This window comes from Silene latifolia, chromosome 5 (genome assembly GCF_048544455.1).
Source record: "Silene latifolia isolate original U9 population chromosome 5, ASM4854445v1, whole genome shotgun sequence".
Taxonomy (NCBI): Eukaryota; Viridiplantae; Streptophyta; class Magnoliopsida; order Caryophyllales; family Caryophyllaceae; genus Silene; species Silene latifolia.
In genome coordinates, this window is record NC_133530.1 from 81,926,790 (window position 1) to 81,946,946 (window position 20,157).

Below are 20,157 nucleotides of genomic sequence, written 5' to 3' on the forward strand. Positions count from 1 at the left end.
ATGACCATCTTAATGATTATGTCTTCCCCCCACTTTCCTTCTATCAATTCGTTTTTTTTTTTTTTTTTTTTTTCAATGTTTAATTAATGACTTTTACTTATAAGGGTTTATCCAAAACTTGATAACATTTTGTGAAATAAAGACAAAGATATATTTATAGAGATAAAAACGTAGAGAGAAGAAAAAGAGAAAAACAAAACTATGTATTATTGCATTATGATGGGGGTAAATCAACAATTAATTAAAAAAATAAAAATAAACTTAATAATTTTATATATATACACACACAATAGGGTAGAGTTTCCATAATATAATATCTCTAAAATATCCTAACATATGGACATCCAAATAATATTACATAATAATATTTTATAACACTCGTAATTCATGTAAAATGCAAAATCATTGGAATTGCTAGCTACTTTCCTAAAATTGCAATTCCTCTAAAGACGATCTTGCTTCCATATTTTTTTTTTTGTAATGATTTTTTTTTTACATTTGAAGCATGCAAGTATTTTTTTTAACGTTGTATTGGACAGAGCCGCTATGTGTCGGTTTTGGTCCTCTTTTGTTTTTGTTTTTTGCAATTCTATACCATGGATCGAGTAAAGCTGGTATTGACGGACTAAAATAACACGATCCTACTTGGGGCCATACATTGTAAATAGCTCCGTGTCAACCTAAATTTGGTAGAAGAGACGGTGTTAAATTATTACACACCTTTAAAACTTTGAACACGATCAAAGTTATAATATAGGCATATTTCTCATCTTTATAAAATAAATATTTTGGAACACTCCTCTTAACTAGTACTTCTTTTTAGATACGGGAATTAAAATTTTGACGATTATAAAACAAAATTAAGTCCATATATGGAAGTGTCCGACATCGTGTAATGATTATGACACCCGTTTAATTAATGACACCCGACACTCGTTGGACACACCCATAAAAATGTTATAGTTTAGACGAGGAATAAATTATTAAAAGAGATTGATTATAAGATTGGTTTAGGTTAGAAATGAGAATTAGTTATAGTTAAGGTCGAATTTTACTTTCAGTTACCTAAATTTAGTATCAAATACATTACAAAAATAAAATCATACGTTATTTATAACCATAAAATATGTTTTTTTTTTATTAAATTTAAATAAATTTCGAGGAATAAATTTAAAAGAGATTGGATGTGGTTTAGGTCAGAAATACGCCCAAATACATTACAAAAATAAAGTCATACGTAAAATCCGTTTTGGTCTTTACCTAGGTGTCAACCCAGACACGCCAATTAGATCATTTTGGAGCATTAAAAAATACATTATGGGTCACATCACAAGGAGAAAAAAATGAGAAAAAGATAAATTTATACATCTCATAGACTCATAACGAGATAATTTTTCCTAAAAGAGACATAACTTCTCATTAAAAATTTGTAATTTTTCTCTCTATTAATGTAGAATGCTCACATGCAAAAGTCAAATGGATTATAATAGAGCCGTTCGAGTCTATTAATAGGTTATGAGTAAATTCTGAACAATAAATATATTAAATAATATAAGGGTTTTTCTAAAATGTATCCTAATGGTACATTTTATGTGCTCAATTAGCATATACTCTTAGATTGCATGTAATTTTTCATAATATTTATTGTTAAACTTTTCTTTTAAGGATTATTAACATGTGCCCTTAGGACACATTTTAGAAAAACCCATAATGGAATTAGTGAGCTTTTTTGTTTTATAACATTAGCTTTTATCTTACCCTTTTAAACAAGTAAATTATAGAAGTTTCCGTTAGGGAGTAAAGTGTAATAAACACAATAAAAGAATATTTTGACCTTTTAAGGAGCCATCATCAATTACATCAATTGTTTATTTGAAATTATGCCTTTTGGCCCTTTATTATCTTCACACACCAATATTTTATTCATAAAATAGGTGGTTTAGCTTCTTCCAAGAGGATGGTGGTTCACCCTTGACCCTTCATCCGTACATAAGTAAAATTAAACCCTTGTTAAACAGTAAATTTACTATTTACCAAGTAATTATGATGCAAATTTAAGTAATTAGGCAGTCACTTCAACTATAGATTGTGTTTGAAGCTCTAATTAGTAATAATTATACTGTTTTCCACTCTTGACTTTTTTGTAGTACTCGGTTTAGTATTCTCTCCCGCTCATTTGTTTACCAATTCCATTTTAGATATCTCGGTTAATTATTTACTTTTTTCTTTGAGAATTTTGAACAATTTGATCTTGCACACTCAATTTGCTCCACCTGTTATCAAATAATTTGTCATCTCCACTTTTCTTGGTCTTTATGCCAAAATCATATGTATATAAATGACCGGGATGGAGAGAGTATATGAAGTCGACAAAAGGTTAATCATCATTTCAACACAGTTTTTTGTGTGATTCTCATCCCATCATGTATCATAATTGTAATTAAAGCTGGTAATTAAGTTGATAATCAATTTGATAATTATGCTTTTCTAGCCGTACAAAATCTAATAAAAAATCACACCACTTTAGACTTTCATTGCTACTTACTTCGTTTCCCCCTTAGGGGAACATGCAATCTAAGAGTATATGCTAATTGAGCACATAAAAGTATGTTTCACTCTATGATGTAACACCAACGAATAAATAAATTAAGCATATTTTTGTAAGTGAAATTAAGCAATAATTTAAAATGTGTTAGTTTTATTTGTAATTAATTTTTTGAGAGACTGGCTCACATTTGTTCATCAATTCAATGACATTTTGGTAAATTTGTGTATTAGGAGTATTGTGAGCGAACAAATTGACAAATGAACGGGTTAATATTGAGTTAGTTTTTTAGGTGAACAGTTTGTATCATTTTAGTTCTTGGTTTCAAAAAAGGCGTATTTAGTCTTTTAAAAGACAAACTTACGTTATGTACCCAAAAAAAGAAGACAAACTTACGTTAATATGTATATTATGAGACCAACTCAATTTAGTGACATTTTGGTCAATTTGTGTTTTAAGGTAGTGGGAGTTAACTTATTAAGAAATGCATATATTAATAATGTTTTCTACGTGAATTTGTTAGAATATAAAATCGATCTTGGACTCCAACCGTTATCTTAAGGTTTTGCTTGAGATTGTTCATCTAACATAGTATCAGAGTTAGTATGACCAAAAGGTCACGGTTTTGAACCCCACCTCCCTCAATTCTAAAGTGGAATATTAGCACCAGCTATGGGGAGACTTGTAGTTGCATCACACTTTAAGCCCAAAGGTCATTTGTGTGAGGGGTGTGTTAGAGTATAAAATCAATCTTGTAACTCCAATCATCAGCTTAAACTTTTAGTTGAAATTGTTTATTGACAGAATTCAAGCGGACTATATTAATTTATTTTGTGTCCTTTTAGTTTTGGCTTCTTAAATGAATAAAGGAAAACAAATTGATCCATATGTGTCAACAAATTTATTCATTGTGATGTTCAAATTATTTACCAATTTCTGTAAAAAATCACTAAAAAATAAATCACATAGGAGATTTAATTATTTTGATTGAGATGTTAACATTTTCCTATAAACCATGCTTAGCTTTAATGTGATTGGCGAAGGGTTTCGAGTAGTTCGTGGAACACTCAATTGAAGGTAAAAGTGTTGAAAAGGAGTTGAAAGAACCACTTGAGTTTAGATATGGAGCAACAACAATTAGTGTTAACCTTTTTGGTAGGCCTCGTATTCATGCACGTTTCATTCTCATATTGGCTGCTTAATTATGCATGTTCCGATATTGATAAGTTAATTTCACTAATTCCTTTCATACAAATGTGTATATAATAGACTTCAAAAAAAAAAAAAAGATAATGTGCATATAAAATAGAATTAGTAATACTAGTAATCAAAATAGGTGTTTAGCCGTTTATTATGGAGTATTAACGACCTTTTATATACGATCAACATTTTTTAGTTTAGTTTCCTACATAATAAAGATGAGTGGTAAAAAAAATATAGAGAAATAAACCCTCCAAAAAATGAAACCCTCAAATTAATACCTTTGTACTTCTGCCGTTTCCATTCCTCCCACCTCCACATCCTCGCTTTAACTTACGCTGGAGAATTTTCCGTCCTATGGCCGGTCTCCAGCGGCTTCTATCAACAATAATAATTCCACATTAAATCTAATTTAAGCCCTAACTTGTTTTTTCAACCTCTATGTAATTGTCGTCTCATCCTATCATCATCATCATCTTCAATTTGTTAGTTGAAACTCTCTCATTATAATCACGCTTCTTGTTATTTCAACTTTGTAAACCCCTATATCGTAGAGGCTTATCTTATTAGCAATTAGATTTCCTCAAGGAAGCTCTGGAGGCGGACTTTGAGCATGATGTAAAACATTACTCGAACAATAAAGAAGGTAGTCGTGATCTCCATACAGTGGTTGACAGATTAGTATTGAATTCAAATGGAAAACGGGTTGCTTTTCCTTTTACCCGTTGGGCACTACAAAGAAAGGTAAGACACCTGTACTTAGTGATGTTGTGGTGGACAAGTCAATACCATCTTCTTTTAGTACTGGACCGATGTTGAACAATGCAGAGCACATAACCAAGATGGAGTCGTAATAGTGCAAATATTATCATGAATTCTGAAAATATTTGTGCGGCTTTATGGATTCCGACAACATGTGTTAGGCAAACCCACATTTGCTAGTTGAGGGTAATAACAATACCTTTCATACCTTAGCACAAAACCTGCAAAATACAACTTCTCCAATAAAAAACAAGCTAAAAATAAATTACATCTTTCGTCCCAAGATTATTAGAATTTGTTATTCGGGAGGGATCTCCACTTTTTCCACCCAAGATCATTGTCTTTCTTGATGGTTCGTCCCCTCGTCTCTAAGACTTCTATCCTGACGGGTATTAAGGAAACAAATCACGATGACACTCAATCAAGAAAAGAATAATACATATTATTCTTATTTGATAGCATATCCTATAATTGATTGTAAATATTTTATTTAGTTGATTCATTCCTTTTATTTGTCAATTACTATCATGATTATTTTTTGACAATTAGAATTACTACCATGATTGTAGGCTTAGATTTAGGAGTAGCTCTAGTATATAAACTGATGTAATTGTGCTTGTAAAAATCATCCAATGCAATACAATTCATTTCTCCTGTAACTTTCTTTTCTTATATGGTATTAATCGCCTTCGATCATCGGCATCGTATCCGTTGCTCATGGCCAACCACGCCTTCATCCTTCCCAATGCCAATGAACCAGCCACCACCATCATCTTTGTGAACCTTTCTCAATGCAAAACACTCACCACCACAAACTACACACAATAGGAATTCCAAATCCAATCCTTTCTTCAAGGCCTCGAACTATTCCAATATGTTGATGGCTCTCTACCCTGCTCGCCTGCTACTATCACTGTCAACAACCAACCTACTCCTAACCCTGTTCACTCGACTTGGACCAGGCAGGAACGTCTCCGTCTTACCTCCCTTGTCGGCACCCTCGATGGCACCATATACCCACTCGTCACCCAATCCACATCCTCTCATGAAACTTGGTCTATCCTTGCTTCTACATTTGGAAACCCCTCGCGGACACACATCTTGAAAATCAAAATCGTTTTGAGGCTATCATTAAGAAACCTAACGAGATCGCCATCGACTATATGCATCAAATCAAAACTTGTACCCTTGAATTTGCTAATCTTTGAAGACCTATGAATCCCAAAGATATCTTTGCTAAGGTTCTTCGTGGTCTCGATCCTACTCGCTATCGTGCTTCCAAAGGAATGGTTGAAGCACGTGATACACCCATCTCATTTGATGCCCTACATGAGAAACTAATTGTAGATACCTCATTTCTGCACCTCCCGCAAACCACCCGGTGATGATTGGGCCACGTGTTTGGTACACGGAACGATTTATGACAGTTCGTAAGTTTATCGTCAAGTGATAGCTCAAATACTTGTGTCTACCTCTTGGAAGTCATCTACGTGCCATTACGGTTGTTTTGACAATAATTAGAGTTCATTTGGAGTCCGGGTAAAAAACCGTCTTCATTTTCTAATAAACCGCTTAAAATGCCGAGTCGGAATGTTCTGGAATATTCCGGATATTTCTTTTCCATAATTTTAATCTTTTCATCTTTTGGCAAAATATATCCCGAAATCATATTTTAAACAATAAGAAAGTTGAGATCTACCGCAATTCCATAACAGAAACGCGGAAAATCTTTCTTCCGCAGGAGGAAACCTCTGGGGAAAGGACGCAACACCTGCTGCGCCTCTTCCAAGGGTCGCAGTGGTTGCTGCGCCTCTTCCCCAGCTCTTTTCTGCGTATTTTAAGATCTTTTCGAGAAATGTTTTCAAAGTTTTACCGTAACCCTAATTCCTCCGTGTGATTAGTATAAATAGGGACCTTCGTTCCTCATATTTCTCACGCGAGTGTCCGCCCTTCTCTTCTCCCTTTGCATTCTAAGACCACGCTCTTTGCTTATTGACGTCTAGGTGCTTGAACTTTCGACCACGTAAGCTCGGATCCTTCGTGAGTACCAGTCTCGTTTTTCATGACCAACCAATTTGACCAACTCCACTCAATTAATCAAATCAATTCAATTTAATTCCTCTTACGAGGACACTTTCATCATACATTCGAGTCTAGCAATCACTAATCGTTAACTTAGTTAATCTCGTTTCGTCAAACATGTAAGTCTGATGGTGTATATCCCATATTTTTGTATTTTATTATTGTATAAATTATTGTAAGGTTTACGTCGAAAACATGTTTAGAACCAATTTATAAAACCTTTTATGAAACCTATTTTCACGGATTAACAGAAGACAAATGTCGAAAAGAAACGCAGCAACTGCTGCGCCCCTTCGAAGAGTCACAACATCTGCTGCGCCTCTTCCTGAGGCTGCCGCAGTTTCTGCCTTTCTTCTTCTTCCTCTGTTCTTTGTTGATTCATTTCTTTTATTCGTATTTTCTTATTTTCCTCGCATTCCATTCACCTCATAGTTATAACATATAATTAATAATTATTTTATCACCTTTAATATCCGACTTAAATCCCAAGTAATCAATATTTACGAGTTTTTGTCATTAAAATCAAACTCGGGTTTTAGAGATTCGATTTGTTCATATCAAGTCTCTGGAATTTACCTTTTGTATATCTTTCATCTGTTTATCACCATCTTCATCAATATTTTAACATAGTGAACCTAATTTGTATTAATAAACCTAATTTGTGATTAGTTTATAATTCACTTTAATTCGCTATAATTAATTCTCATCCGTTTAAACTTGTTTCTTTATCGCTTTTATGACCAATTCACATGTAAATAATCCGCTAAATCACTTCTACTTGAGTCGAATATTAATAATCGATCATTAAATTCACCAACGAACATTAACAATATGCAGTTCCGGCTTCATAGCCAGAACTCACCTCAGGAACAGACGAAGTGACCACTGCGCCTCTTCCAAGGGACGCAACACTGATGCGCCTGTTCCGGGGTGATTTCTGTCCGTGAACTTCCTTTCTTGCTTTGATCTAGTTTATTTAGCTTATGTATTAATTAACTATTAATCGTAATATCACCAATAATCTGTCCGTTTCCTAATTTTAATTATTTTCCTTTTCTGTTCTCAAATTCTCCGTTTTAAACGTATTTTCGACGTAAATAATTGAACCATTGTAATTATTGTAATTTTTATTATTGTTTATTTTGTTTATTGTACTCTTTATTATCGTTTGTTTGCTCTCACATGTAATCAACCTTAAATCCTTACTTCGACCCAAATGTATGCCTAAATACATGTTCACCGACTTAGTTAATTCTCACATGCTAGGATTAATTTATTGGATGTTGCATTGCATGCATATAATTGACAACATATCAAGTATAAATGATTTCCCTAATAATTAGTAGAGACCGCTATCGAGGCGGGCGGGATTAGGTGTTCGATCAAAAGAGCTTCCTAATACGTACCCTTACCCCTTACTCCAGATCTCTGTGAACATCCGTGTTCATTGGCATCCACGAGAGTCATTCTAGACATAGAATGCTAAGGGTAACGAGTTCTTGGTGTCTATGTCATTACTTTATGTCTTGACATGACGCGAAGTATTCGAACGGTTTCCAATTTTCCACAATAAATTGGTGGCGACTCCACAAATGCAAACGCTTGTTTTCCCAAGCGACCCCGTGTCCACAGTATGGCGACTCCGCTGGGGAGTAATACACTTACGTGTTGCCAAGGGTGAAACTTGAACAAGGTTAGGGAATAGTTAATATGAGACAGTTGTCGATTTTCATTACTCGATCTTCTTAGATCGTTTTATTCGGCCTTCCTAGGCCCAACCCAACCCATTCGACTAATCGTCCCGTCCGGACGGTCCAAATTCTTATTTGGGCCTAAGGATGGATAGCGATTGACGTCAACCATACCATGATGCTTACTCATGTTTGTATCAAGGGCTTTCACTACTCGAGGGAATGAACTAGGAACCGGCCTTACTCTTGTTTGGCGCGGACCTCTCCACAGACCCGGGTTTGATTGCTCGGTATGGCAACCCACCCTTTTAAGCCAAAACCCTTTAAATGCACTCAGCATGCCATTATAATGCCTGTTTTAATGCTTGTAACATATGTGATCACCATTTTCTAAACAAAACCATGACGAATTCTGTAAAAAAAAAAAAAAAAAAAACTCCTTCAAAATCTAAATATTTTCGAGGAATGGCCCAAATTAGCGCAAAATGAGTTGAAACCCTGTCCAAATATCGAGTCAAAATTCGGGCCTCAAAACCCATTTCAAAACCTCACTTCGAGTCAACACTCCTACAACTACACTACAATTGATTAGGAAAATCATTTCAAAATGTTGCCATTTTCAAACCCCACTTGACACAAGTGGCACACTACCACTTCACAATTTGAGTCTTTTCTTTGAGTAAGTGTGCTAGAGTGGTCGATCGTGTTTTGATTCGTTGTCGATCTTTTATCCAGTTTCCAAGATGTCCGGAACTAGTCGCGCAAGTGTCAATGGACAAACCCAAAATGGTAATGATCTAATCCTAGCCGCGCTCGCTCGTCTCCAAACGAGTCAAGAACAAGCTTATGAACGCCTTAATGCTATTGAAAGCTGGATTGTTGCGGTAGAAACTAGACTACCTCCTGCAGAAGATGAAGTTCCTAGTGAATATGTGAATGATAACCTACCACCCTATGTTGGACAAGCAGGAATCAATCTTTTTTGGAGGCTTTGAATAATGCAACACAAAGAGTGGGTATTGGGATTCAGGTCTTACCCCCGAGAGAGAGGGGGACATCATGTTAGGCTTTTGGAACGTTAGGGGGCAAAACAATCCTTCCAAACAGAAATACATTAAATGGTCCTTACATCATCATAGTGTAGGATTGTTTGGCCTCCTTGAGACGAAGGTAAAACCTTCGTCTCTAAATAGAATCAGAAGTGATGTGTGTGATGGTTGGTGTATATCCACTAATACTCAATGGCATCCTGGGGGGAGAGTGTGGATCCTTTGGAAGCCTAATATTTATAAAATTCAGTTTATTGAGTATAATGCTCAATTTATTCACATGTTTGTGGATGAGATTGCTACTGGCTTTTCTTTCTACCTTACTATGATTTATGCATTCAATGACGTACAAGAAAGGAAGGGGTTATGGACTAAGTTGTGTGGGTTTGCAAGTTTGATTCAGAAACCCTGGATAATGTGTGGTGACTTTAATACTGTGCTTGCACTCTTTGAAAGACCGGGGGTCGACTCACGATGAGGAGATGATCGACTTCCGTAATTGTGTTGATATGTATGGTGTTCTTGATATAGCATCTGTAGGATCCTATTTTACGTGGAACAATAAGCAAGAACCCAGCACAAGAGTATATAGTAGACTAGATAGGGTTTTGGTCAATCAGGAGTGGCTAGTTCAGAGTGGGGACACTTATGCCCATTTCTTAGTGGAGGGCTCCTTTGACCATACCCCCTGCATTCTTCAGAATCACAGTACCAGTTCTATGAAGAAAAGGAACTTCAAATATTTCAATATGTGGAGTACAGTTGATCAGTTTTTACCTTGTGTTCAGGAAGCATGGAGTTTGGGTATACAAGGTACACCTATGTTTAAGGTGGTAAGGAGATTGAAGTTACTTAAGAAGCCTTTGAAGGAGCTAAATCAATCTCTCTTTGCTGATATTGAAAATAATGCTATTAGAGCATGGCAAAATCTGGAATCCATTCAACAGCAATTGAGAAGTGAGCCTAGTGATCCCGACCTCATTAACATGGAAATTCATGCATCCAAGGAGTATAGAGAGCTGCAAACAACCAGTGATAGCTTTCTTTTGCAGAAGTCCAAAGCTATTTGGTTGTGTGAAGGTGACTCCAACTCTAAAATGTTCCACACTTACATTAAGGGTAGGCAGGTCAGAAACAAAGTTCTTCGTATTGCTGATGAACATGGGAATTGGGTTACTGACACAGGGCAAATCCAGCAGGCATTCCTAAACTTTTACCAGAATTTATTAGGGAGGTCTGATGAGGTTAGACCTGTTAATGTCCAGGTGGTTCAGAGGGGTACGGTTTGCTGTCATGACCAGTGGAATCTGCTCATGTCCCCAATCACTTCCCAGGAGATTAAAGACGTGGTTTTCTCTATCCCTAGCCATAAAGCACCAGGACCTGACGGGTACTCCAGTGCTTTCTTTAAGGATGCATGGAGTGTTGTGGGGCCTGACCTGTGTAATGCTGTTTCTGATTTTTTCAAGACTGGTAAGCTCCTCAAGCAAGTTAATCATACAATGGTGACCTTGATTCCTAAGGTTGCTATCCCTGAAAATGTTACTCAATTCAGACCAATCTCCTGTTGCAATGTGGTGTACAAGGTTATTTCTAAGCTTTTATGTAATAGACTAGCAAGGATTCTTCCTACTATTATCAGCCCATAATCAGGGGGGCTTCATCAAAGACAGAAACATTGTGGAAAATATTCTGGTTTGTAAGGATATAATTAGGCTTTACAATAGGGCAACTGTCTCTCCTAGGTGCCTAATCAAAGTTGATTTGATGAAGGCCTATGACTCAGTAAACTGGAGCTTCTTGGAGTAGATGATGCAGGCTCTTAACTTTCCTCCCCATTTCATTAAGCTTGTCATGGAATGTGTTTCCACTGCTTCATATTCTATTGCCCTGAATGGTGAGCCTTTTGGTTTTTTTAAAGGACAAAAAGGGTTGTGCCAAGGGGATCCTTTGTCTCCACTTTTATTCACCATAGCTATGGAATACCTATCCAGGATCTTACAATTCTCCACTGATGTGTTGGATTTTAAGTTCCATTCCTTATGTGGGAAAATGAGGCTTAGTCACCTTATGTTCGCTGATGACCTTCTATTGTTCTCACGTGGGGATATTGACTCTGTTATGGTTCTTCTTAGATCTTTTGCCACTTTTACTTGCTCCTCTGGTCTACAAATGAATAAGCAGAAATCCAGTGTGTATTTTAATGGGGTGCAAAGAGCTACAAGGGATCACATAATTGCTCTCTCTGGGTGTATGGAAGGGACACTCCCTTTTAAATACTTAGGGGTTCCTATAACTGCTGGAAGGCTTACTAGCAAAGACTGTACTGTTCTGGTTGAAAAGATAGTTGAGAAGATCAGAGCATTTGGTGCTAGGAATTTATCATATGTTGGTAGGTTGGTGATCGTGAAGTCTGTGTTAGTTTCTCTCTATACATACTGGTCTAATATTTTTCTAATTCCCAAGTGTGTTTTGAGGAAAATTGATAACATTTGTCGCAATTATATGTGGGATGGGACCAGTGAGTATATGAGGTCCCCTTTGGTAGCTTGGCAACAGGTCTGCCTCCCCAAGACTGAAGGTGGGCTGGGCATTCGGTATAGTCAGACCTGGAACATTGCCACAATGGGTAAGCTTGTTTGGTGGGTGTATAGCAAGCCTGATAATCTTTGGGTTAAATGGATCCATCAAATTTATATGAAAGGGATTGATTGGGACTCTTATTCTCCTAAGAACCATATGAGTGACAATTGGAAAGCCATTTGTAAGGTTCGTGACATCTTTCAACCTGGTTATTCGTCTGGAACTTGGCTTGCTAATGGAGGTGGGTATACTGTCAGCTCAGGCTATGAGTGGCTGAGACACAGAGAGCAGAGGGTTGGTTGGGCTAAATTGCTTTGGCATAAATGGAGCTTAGCAAAGCATAGCTTTCATTGCTGGTTAATCTTCAAGAATGCCCTCAATGTCAAAGATAAATTGTTTCGCCATGGGATTTCACCTGATGATATCTCTTTGAATTTGTCATCGCCCAGTGAGATCGTGGTTCATTTTATCGCAAAGACTTTGTCAAGATGGGATGACTTGTTCTCACGGGTGTTTGTATGAGACTCCAAATTCCTGTGCCTGTTGGTAATGCACTCATATGGATTGGCAGGAGGAGATGGTCTGATATCCAGAAGAAGACTTGTTTGTGTGCTGTCATGGCGGTTTACTATCACATATGGCAGCAAAGGAATAATGCTAGACTGAATGCGACTTTATGTAATCCTACTGTTGTCATCGAGCAAATCATGCGTTTAGTTCAGTTTAGAGTACAACAATTTGCAATGTCAATGATGTAATGTAGTTGTGATTAAGTTAATGGGTGTGAGTAGTTTGTAATAGACTACTTTGTTTCTAATGAGAACTTACATTTCACCAAAAAAAAAAAAAAAAAACCTCCAGTAGGTCTTACTGAAGCCGAAAAGCGACTCCAATACTTGGAGGAGCAACTAATATACCTCAAAGGAGACGATATCTATAGGGAAAACAATTGCAAGTATGAGGCCGTGAGCGCCAAATTACCAACCAACTTCAACATGACTGATATCCCAAAGTTCAAGGGACATGAAAACCCTTTGGACCACATTCGTGCTTTCAAAGACTACATGTCAATCAAAGGCATCAAACCTGAGATGTTCTTAAGGATCTTTCCTTCATCTCTTGACACCATTCCTAAGCAATGGTTCTATTCTCTAGATCACAAGAAGATTGCCACCTGGGATGACGCCGCAATCGAGTTCGCTAAATAATACGCAGATAATGCTGAAATCCAAGTCAATATGCGCACTTTAGAGGTTCTTACCAAAAATGAGAAAGAAGGTTTCACCAACTTCCTAAGTAGGTGGAGGAGGACTAGCACACAACTTGTCGAGCGTCCGGATGAAGCTACTGTATGGTTAAAAATACCCTCTCATTTTCACCATGACGTGGCAACTCGCGATTGGATAAAATAGAGGCACGCGGATCAATGACGGGGCAGCAGGCTACTAGACGCAAGGAAGAACAAGGGGGGATGAACCTAGACATTCAAGTAACATAAAGGCCACGGTTGGACTGAATAATAAACACACCAGCAGGAAAGTTGAAATGGTCAGCGGGAACATCGTGGTAATCAACAGAAGCTTTGACAAAGTCGACAACCACGCCGTATTTCATAGGAAGTGGAGCATGTGGTTGAGAGAGAAGCACGTGCAATTGCCCTAGGAAAGGCTATAAAAAAGCAACAAACACGAGATTCAGGGACGGCTCATCTCTCATTCATTCCATTCGAAGAAATATCACTCCTCACCCGCAACAATCTACATCATCACACTTAGAATTTTATACTCAGTTCATATCGTTTGTACTTAGCCATTTGGAGATTACTGTTGTTCCTTCTGATTGTTCTAGCTAGGTTTACCCTCGAAAACTATTATTTCTAGTGGATCATTGGTGGGATACCATTCCCCCCGCGGTTTTTCCCACATTTTGGGTTTCCCGCGTCACCATTTCGCTTGTGTCATTTATCTTTCTCTCTTTTTCATTTGCCTTTCTCTCGTACTATTTGTTTACTTTCGTTATCGTTATGTTCTTGTTACTGACCCGCTTAAGTCTTTATCTTCGTATTTTAATTGGAATAGCCGCATTGACTCACAAATCTTTAGTCGGTAAAATCTTACCAAAACAATTTGGCGCCCACCGTGGGGTATTGTGGTTAAATCTTGGTTTAAATATCTCTTTTCGAAATATCCTAACATCTCTATAGTTGATCATGTCAGGATCCAGTCAGAACATATCTGATTAGATGAGTACATCAGTGCAAACTCCAGTAATAGGGGCGACGCAAGCAACCTCCGGTATTCCAACAACGGCGGTCCCTGCCACCAGAGTAACTGCAGGCCAGGCTCAGCGCCAAGTATCAACAAAGCCTCCTTACTCCCCCAAAATCCCAGATCTGGGAGCAGGGAAGGCTGGAAAATCACCAGTTATCAATCCTGTACCCAAGCCTAGTAGGGATAGGAGTCCGCAACACCCAGGATTAACAGGACACCTGACAGGAGCCCGTCTCCCAAGAAGCGTCACAACCGGATCCGGACAAGCAGTTGCTCCAAGGGATGACATCCTTGCAGCAGGCGGTGATATGGCTACAAAGGGACAACCAGTCCTTGCAGGAAAAGATAGATGCAGTGTCACCCCTGGGGACGACCCAACAGATGGCAAGGTCAACACTCGGCCATGGGAACGCCAGGGAGTACTCAGGGAGACTAATGCCGTAAAATCTAGTAACCAGGCTCGATATGGATATACTGCCACCAGGGGTAACCACACCACCCGAGCAAGTATATTCAGCAGGAACGGTGGCCACCCAGGGTACAATACAACCACCAGGGGTTCCACCACCACCAAGGATGCCGCAAACGTACCCCATGGTACTCAATCCTGTGGGACTAGGAGCACTGACTCTAGATCCCCTATCAACAAACAACAGTACGCCAGTGGTACCAGGAAGCAATCTAGGGGAACAGTCAGCAAGAAACGCGTATCCCGGGATGTGCTCCTATATGCCATATACTCCAGACAGCCAGTTCAGGCCTATTGTAAACTCAACACCATTACCTGGAAGCTACATGGTCTCTCCTTACATGTCAGGAGGAACACCAAATCCATATGGGGCCTACTCAGTACCCCACAACCAGGGTATGGGGGTGGGAGGCCATGTAGAACAACAGTTGCAGGATATCAGGTCCCTACTCAGCAAGGTCCCAGGGTTACCACGTCCCATGGAGGTGGCAACCCCGGAGTGTTATGCGGATTCCCCCTTCGTGGACAGCATTGCCCTTGTCAGCATGCCAAAGGGGTTCACCACGCCAACAATAACAATGTATGATGGAACAGAGGATCCGCTGGAGCACATCAACCAGTACAAACAAAAAATGACAGTGGTTGCAGCAATAAGGCCTGAAAAGGAGGCATGCATATGCAAGGGATTCGGTTCCACCTTGTCAGGAGCCGCACTCCAATGGTTCGTTAACCTTCCCAACAAGTCTATTTCCAGCTTCGCGGGGTTAGTGAACGTTTTTAATCAACAGTTCGCCAGCAGTCGCAAGCTAGAAAAATTATCCAGTGATCTATACCGGATCGTCCAGAGGTTCGAGGAGTCCACCAGGGATTATCTCGCCAGGTTTAATGTGAAAAAAATATCTATCCCTAGGTGCGACCCAACAACAGAAGTCAATGCCTTTAGAAGGGGACTGCATCGCGACTCTGATTTGTACAAGGATCTCACCAAGCACCCATGTGCCACCTTTGAGGAAGTCAAGAAAATGGCAGAGGCTACTTATCGCCTAGAGGAGGATGAGGATAGAAGGGACCTATACGGAACAGAGTCGTCCAGCAGAAAAATCACAATAGAGAAGAAGAACAAAAGAGCCAAATCCTACAACAAGAACACAGTGAACAAAGTCTCAGGAGAAACAGAGAGCACCGAGGCTCCTCCTAAGCTCAGCGAGTATGGGTTCACCAGTGAACTTGCTGGGGTCTTAAAGGCAATCAGGGAACTAGGGCAGAGGGCCAGATGGCTCAAAAAACCTACCCCCAGGGAGAACGACAGAAGAGACGCCATCAAAAGGTGTGAATACCACAACGATATTGGCCATAATACAGAAGATTGTGTTGTACTACGAAAGGAAGTGAAGCACCTCTACAGTGTTGGATGCTTGGATCACCTGCTCCCCAAGGGAGCGAAATATGGAAAGGTCAATACTGCAGACCAGGCCCAACCATCCCCACCTCAACCTTAATCAAAAGGTCGTGAGCGTCATCATAGGAGGATCGGAAATATGTGGTCTCACTTATTCAGCAGCAAAGCGCCATGCAACCGAGACTAAAGGAGATAAACCAGAATTCTCCCTCAGGGTCAGCAGACATGATCTACCAGCAATCTCATTCAACAAGGCGGACATACCCGATGAGGCAGAACACTACCATGACGCCTTGATCATTATCCTCTCCATAGGGAACTGCCTTGTTAAAAAGATGTTGGTAGATACAGGAAGCTCTGTGAACCTCATAATGATGGAAACCTTAAAGAACATGGGGTTCAGCGAGAAAGACCTGGTGCAGAAGGCAGTACCCTTGGTAGGCTTCAACGGAGAAACTAAACAATCCCTTGGAGAAATAGTAATTCCTACCTTTGCAGGGGGTATGAACAAACAGGTGCGGTACTTGGTCATTGATGGTCCGTCAACTTATAACGTGATACTTGGCAGGCCTTGGATCCATGAAATGAAAGCGGTACCATCAACGTACTATTAGAGCCTGAACTTCCCTACACCCTGGGGGGTACAGGAGATACGGGGAGATCAAAACATCACCCGGGATTTCTACAAGAACGCTCTAAAACCCACTGCAGCTGGTCCAGCGTAGCAATTACCGAAACTGTGCATCCAGAGGGAGTATATCGCACCTCCCAGGAGGAACTCGACGAAGTAGTCCTGGACCCACAGTTTCCAGCAAGAACAGTGTTGGTGGGAGCTGATTGTGCAGATAACATCCGTGAGCAGATAATTGAATTTCTACGTACTAACATGGATTGTTTCGCCTGGTCCAATAGCGACATGATCGACATAGATCCAAGTATAATTACACACCGGTTGAATGTAGACCCCAACTTTCCTCCACTCCAGCAGAAAAGGCGGAAATTTGCTCCTGAAAGGAATGAGGTGATAAACTAGAAGGTAGACAACCTCCTGGCATCAGGCAAGATCAGGGAAGTTAACTACCCAGAATGGCTCTCGAATGTTGTGGTTGTACCCAAGAAGAACAACAAGTGGAGAGTATGTGTTGATTTCACAGATCTTAACAAAGCTTGCGCAAAAGACCCGTTCCCCCCACCGCACATTGATTCCATGGTAGACACTACAGCAGGGCATGAACTACTTACCTTCCTTGACGCCTGGAGTGGGTACAACCAGATAAAAATGGACCCTAAGAATCAGGAGAAAACAGCCTTCAGATCTGATAGAGGCTTGTACTGCTACAATGTGATGCCATTTGGCATCAAAAATGCTGGTTCCACCTATCAGCGCCTGTTGAACAGAATGTTCAAGGAGGAGATAGGAAGAACAATGGACGTCTACATTGACGATATGGTAGTCAAATCAGAGAAGGCAGAACAACACATGTCCCACCTGGAAAATACCTTCTCGATCCTCAGAAAATGCCATATGAAGCTGAACCCCCTGAAATGCACTTTTGGAGTCTCCTCGGGGAAATTCCTGGGGTACTTGGTGACGCAAAGAGGGATAGAGGCCAGCACGGAGCAAATCAAAGCAGTACTCCAATTAGAATCTCCTCAGAAGCCGAAGGACGTACAGAGGCTCATAGGACGGGTAGCAGCCCTAAACCGGTTCATATCAAGGTCCTCAGACAGGTGCCGATTGTTCTACGACATCCTGAGGAAGAGCCAGAAGTTTGAAAGGACGCAGGAGCATGAAAAGGCGTTTAGGGAGCTCAAGCAGTACCTAAGCACCCCTCCTCTTCTCTCCAAGCCAGAACAGGGAGAACCACTGTACTTGTATCTGTCAGTAACAGAGGTGGCTGTAAGTGCCGTACTGGTACGAGAGCACAAAGGTATGCAGAAACCAGTATACTATATAAGCAAGTCTCTGTTACTTACAGAGACCAGGTACACATCTCTAGAAAAACTCATTTTAGCACTCGTTACTACTTCGTACAAATTGCGTCCCTATTTTGAGTCACATACAATTTCAGTCGTGACCAACTACCCCTTGAGAACCATAATGAGGAAACCTGAACTGTCAAGGAGAATGGTTAAGTGGTCTGTCCACCTAAGTGGGTACGACTTGAAATTTGAACCCCGAACAGCCATAAAGTCCCAAGCCCTAGCTGACTTTGTGTCAGAGTTTAGTTCCACCCTTCAAGAACAAGCCGACAGTGAAATATTGACCCTGAGTGAGGCTAAAGAGGAGCAGGTATGGGAACTACATGTTGATGGGGCATCCAATACGAAGGGAGCAGGGCTAGGGCCGGTCCTGAAATCACCTCAGGGGGAACAGATAATACAGGCAGTACGGTGTGAGTTCAAAGCAGCGAATAATAAGGCTGAATACGAGGCCCTAATCTTAGGACTCCAATTAGCCTTAGAAATGAAAATCAACCACATCAAGGTGTATAGTGACTCCCAACTGATTGTCAACCACGTGAATAACGTGTAGACGATCAGGGATCCTAAAATGGTAGCCTACCTAGAGGTGACGAAGGAGTTCAAACTCCGCTTTGCCTCCTTCCACATCCAGCAGATACCAAGGGACCAGAATGTTAAAGCAGATGCTCTCGCCACCCTTGGAGCAGCCTTCACTCCAGGGGTAGTAGGCTCTATATCATTCATCCATGTCATGAAACCTGCCATACGCCAGAATGAACAACAGAATGCCAATAAGGCTGCAACCACCCAGTGGACATACGAAGCCGGGATACTGTGTACTGCCACACCCCAGGAAGAACCTGATGATTGGCGCAAGCCTTACATTAGTTGGCTACGTGATGAGGTATTACCACCTGACCAGAAAGACGCCAGGAGTTTCAAAATGAAATCCTCCAGATTCGTACTCATTGACGGTATCCTATTCAGGAAGTCCTCGGTAAGACCCTATTTGAGGTGCTTAAGCGCACAGGAGGCACATGCAGTAATGTGTGATATCCACAGTGGTGATTGTGGAAATCACACAGGGGGTAGGAGCCTATCCAACAAGACACTAAGGCAGGGTTACTTCTGGCCTAACATGAGGAAGGACGCCATAGATTACGTCAAGAAGTGTGAAGAATGCCAAAGGCACGCCTCTGTCAGCCACCAGCCAGCAGAACAAATGCACACGGTCATCTAGCCTTGGCCTTTTATGAAATGGGGAATGGACATTGTAGGACTATTACCCCGTGCTTCTGGAAACAGGACGTACATGCTGGCAATGACGGACTACTTCTCCAAATAGATAGAGGCAGAAGCTTTCCCTCAGGTCCTGGAGAAGCATGTGATATCTTTCATCAAGAGGAACATAGTCAGCAGATATGGCATCCCTTCAGAAATCATATGTGACAACGGGTCACAATTCATATCCAGCAGAACGGAAGACTACTGCGCCAGGTGGAACATCAAACTGTTTAAGTCTACTCCTAGGAATCCACAGTCCAACGGTCAGGCAGAATCCAGCAACAAGATAGTCATGAACAACCTGAAAAGAAGGTTGGAGGAGATATGAGCCAACTGTGCCGATGAGCTTCCCTTCGTGTTGTGGTATGATAGAACCACCCCAAAAGTGGCAACAGGTCAAACACCATTCAGTCTGGTATATGAGGCCGAGGCAGTTATTCCCTCTGAGGTGCAAGTACCGACATATCGGTACGCCAATGCCACCAAAGAGAGGAACCAAGAAGAAATAGCTAGCAGCCTGGATACCATCGATGAGTCAAGGACCAGCGCCCAAATCAGGATGGCAGCCTACAAACAGACAGCAGCCAGGAGTTACAACAAAAACGTAAGACTGAGAACGATGCAGGTAGGAGACCTGGTACTTAGGAAGGTATTCCCAAACACCAAGAATCAGAGTGCAGGTAAATTCGCCTACAACTGGGAAGGTCCCTACCGAATAGAAGGCATCGTGGGTAATGGGGCATACAAGTTGGAGACTATGGACGGGGAAACTGTCCCTAGATCCTGGAACATCATTCACCTTAAAAAGTATTATGTCTGAGGTTCCAGGTGCAGGACCCAGAAGTTCCACCTCCAGCA

At 40.4% G+C, this 20,157-nt stretch overlaps 2 protein-coding genes across 2 annotated transcripts; both read left to right on the top strand.

Annotated features, from left to right (window-relative positions):
• Positions 1-15,283: 15,283 nt before the first annotated feature.
• LOC141655627 (uncharacterized) lies at positions 15,284-16,664 on the top strand. The gene is made up of 2 exons (XM_074462697.1): positions 15,284-15,978; positions 16,088-16,664. The coding sequence occupies exons 1-2, from the start codon at positions 15,284-15,286 to the stop codon at positions 16,662-16,664; spliced, it is 1,272 nt and encodes a 423-aa protein (XP_074318798.1).
• Positions 16,665-18,604: 1,940 nt separating this feature from the next.
• LOC141655629 (uncharacterized) lies at positions 18,605-19,255 on the top strand. The gene has a single exon (XM_074462698.1). It carries the CDS (start codon positions 18,605-18,607, stop codon positions 19,253-19,255), a length of 651 nt encoding a protein of 216 aa, XP_074318799.1.
• Positions 19,256-20,157: the final 902 nt, after the last annotated feature.

What these genes read in the sequence shown, in the direction of transcription:
- LOC141655629 (XM_074462698.1), top strand. Translation starts at nt 18,605, where the DNA reads ATGGTAGCCTACCTAGAGGTGACGAAGGAGTTCAAACTCCGCTTTGCC.
- LOC141655627 (XM_074462697.1), top strand. Translation starts at nt 15,284, where the DNA reads ATGACAGTGGTTGCAGCAATAAGGCCTGAAAAGGAGGCATGCATATGC. An exon ending in AGAAGAGACGCCATCAAAAG is followed by an intron (nt 15,979 to 16,087) that starts GTGTGAATACCA and finishes CTGCTCCCCAAG; the next exon opens with GGAGCGAAATATGGAAAGGT.